A 2,686-nucleotide genomic window follows, 5' to 3' on the forward strand; every position below is an offset into this window, starting at 1 on the left:
CAGAGACCATATCCAAAATATTTCTGGCATCAACATTCACTGAGTACATTTATCCAGGTTTCTTTCAGGAACCAAAGTGTAAGGACTCTGTAGCCTAAAACTTCTCCAATCGTGAAACACAAAAGGCAGCAAATATTGCCAAATGCAAATGGGAACCTACCACTGCCTGTGGGCAATCACTTCTGTGTACACATACCTCAAAACTGTAAAATGATAGGGCTGTGGGTCAAATCAGTGTTCTGTGGGTGAGTGTACTGTCTAGAATTTCTATGGGGAATTCTGCCAGGGGCACACCCTCCAATAAAACCGCAGGCACCCAGTCAGAGATTTTCATGTGTTGGACACAATAGTTTTTTCAAGGCATTTTTGACTTCTTTATTTCTTAAACTGTAAATTACGGGGTTCAACATAGGGGTGAGTACTCCATAAAGCAGGGAGATGATTTTATCTACTTCTTGTGAGCTTGAGGAAGAAGGCTTTAGGTACATGGAGAGGGCAGCCCCGTAGTACAAGATCACCACTGTCAAGTGGGCACCACAGGTAGAAAAAGCTTTGTTTCTTCCCTCTGCTGAGCTGATTCTCAGAATAGTGGAAAGGATGAAGACATAGGAGATACAAATTAAGAGCATTGGGATGGGCAGGAGGAGCACGCTGACCACCAGCATGATCACGTCCATGAGCAGGGAACGTGCACAAGCTAACTTCAGCACGGCCAGAATTTCACACGTGAAGTGATCGATGAGATTCCCACAGAGGGGTATCTTCAGGGCGCAAGTGGTTTCCAGCAGGGCAGTCAGGCAACCTGTCACCCAGGAGACGGCGGCCATCTGCACACAGACCTGCCTGTTCATGACGACGGGGTATCTCAGTGGGTCGCAAATGGCCATGTAGCGGTCGTACGCCATCACAGCCAGGAGCACGCACTCCGTGGAGCCCATGGCAAGGGACAGATACATCTGTACAGCACACCCAGAAAAGACGATGGTTTTCCGGGACGACAGCAAGTTCACCAGCAAAGTGGGAATAGAGGCGGATGTGTAACAAATATCCATGAAAGAGAGATTCCCAAGGAAGAAGTACATGGGGGTTTGAAGGCGTGACTCTAAGACAGTGATTAAAACAAGAGTGCTGTTGCCCAGGAGGGTTACCAGATACATCACAAGACTGAAGGCGAAGAGGACAATCTCTAAGTTTGGGTATCTAGAAAAACCCTCCAGGAAAAAAAAGCTCCAAACAGTGAGGTTTTCTCCTTGCATCTCCTTTTTTGTACCTGTATTTATTCTAATATTAGTCTTCATTTCATCTGAGGACACAGAGAGATGGATCAAGAATAATGTTCATTTAGTTAGGAAAACACTTGCAAACATATGCACTGTTATAAACACAATTCTCTTTTACCACAAGAAACCACAGGACTTAACTATTGATCTAAGGGGGAGGGACAGGTTTGATCTACATAAAAAGTTGGTTCTTCCACAACAAAATTTAGAAAAGAGCAAATTTGAAAACAAGGATAAACATATTTGATGCCTGAATCTCAGCCTGTTATCCAATGCTTGGCACACAGTAGTTTTTCAGTGAAGATTTGAAAGCGCTGTGTGACCAAAACCACTGAATAAACTGAGCACAGATTAGAAAAGTAAGCCAGATGAGATAAAGCAAGCACATTTGTACAATAAAAACCAGTAATGATCTTCACTGAAAGAAGAGGGATAGTGAAAGAAACAAATAAATGAATGTTAAACTAACACCTATGAAGTTCTGAGTCTAAATGAACTCCTTTCCAGCGAATATCTTGGAAGTCGATACACTTATTTCAGAAACGATGACATTGCTTAAAGCACTATAGGTAGGTACGCTTTCTGATTATACTTAGGAACCAGTTTACAAGCCACACAAAATAGCCTACCTTCTTTAAAAACACTGAAACATCCACAGTACAGTGTCATTCATTACGGGGACCCAAACCTTTGTGAGCATACAAATAGTGCTAAAAGTTATACCCAGGCAATCTTCTTCTTATACATTACAACCCACGAAGATCTAAAAGATGCAGAAATTAAACTTCCTTGTTAAGCTATCTTAAAGTCTCTTAGAAAAGATGATTATAAATCATCTCATTATAAACAAGATGCTGAATGTTTTGGGTTTTTTTTCCCCCCACATTTCACATTAACAAAAAGACAAAAACTTACTTTCCTTCTGCACTGATTGCTCTTTATCACCTTTAATCGTGTTCCTTTTTCCACCAGTTTTTTCCTTTCTATTTTCAGATATCCTTCTTCTGAAAACTTCCCTCCGTTGTCCCGCTTCCTGATGTGTGCTGCCATAGGCTTGTGCTCTTTCTTTCAAAGGCAAATTCCTCAGTGATGTGGTTCACTTTACAATGTTTCACTGTTCACTTTCTTATCACTGGTGTTCCTTCTCAGTTTCCCAGTTTCCACCAATGTTATCATTTGCCTCCTAGCTCTCCACATTTCAAAAGCTGGCATGCAGGGGGTGGGGGCAGTGGGGGTGGAAATAATCCCTTTGGGGACAGTAGCTTATACCCTGTCCCTAGTTCAGGAGCATAACGTTTTTTCAAATAGCTTTCATTATATTACATTATTCTCTGTGACTTGTGCTTCACTGGATCTCCTTCTTAGCTTGTTAGCAAGCCCTTCTGTTGCTTTGTTTTAGCCCTCAG

The 2,686-nt window shown here is 42.0% G+C and overlaps 1 protein-coding gene across 1 annotated transcript; it reads right to left on the reverse strand.

The window, feature by feature from the left end:
• Window positions 1–320: 320 nt before the first annotated feature.
• OR2K2 (olfactory receptor family 2 subfamily K member 2) lies at window positions 321–2,313 on the reverse strand. The gene is made up of 2 exons (XM_077769791.1): window positions 2,196–2,313; window positions 321–1,303 (listed from the first exon to the last, which is right to left on the reverse strand). Exon 2 carries the CDS (start codon window positions 1,296–1,298, stop codon window positions 321–323), a length of 978 nt encoding a protein of 325 aa, XP_077625917.1. The 5' UTR covers window positions 1,299–1,303; window positions 2,196–2,313.
• Window positions 2,314–2,686: the final 373 nt, after the last annotated feature.

The sequence above is a fragment of the Crocuta crocuta genome, unplaced genomic scaffold, assembly GCF_008692635.1.
Source record: "Crocuta crocuta isolate KB4526 unplaced genomic scaffold, BGI_CrCroc_1.0 scaffold95, whole genome shotgun sequence".
Taxonomy (NCBI): Eukaryota; Metazoa; Chordata; class Mammalia; order Carnivora; family Hyaenidae; genus Crocuta; species Crocuta crocuta.

What these genes read in the sequence shown, in the direction of transcription:
- OR2K2 (XM_077769791.1), bottom strand. Translation starts at nt 1,298, where the DNA reads ATGAAGACTAATATTAGAATAAATACAGGTACAAAAAAGGAGATGCAA.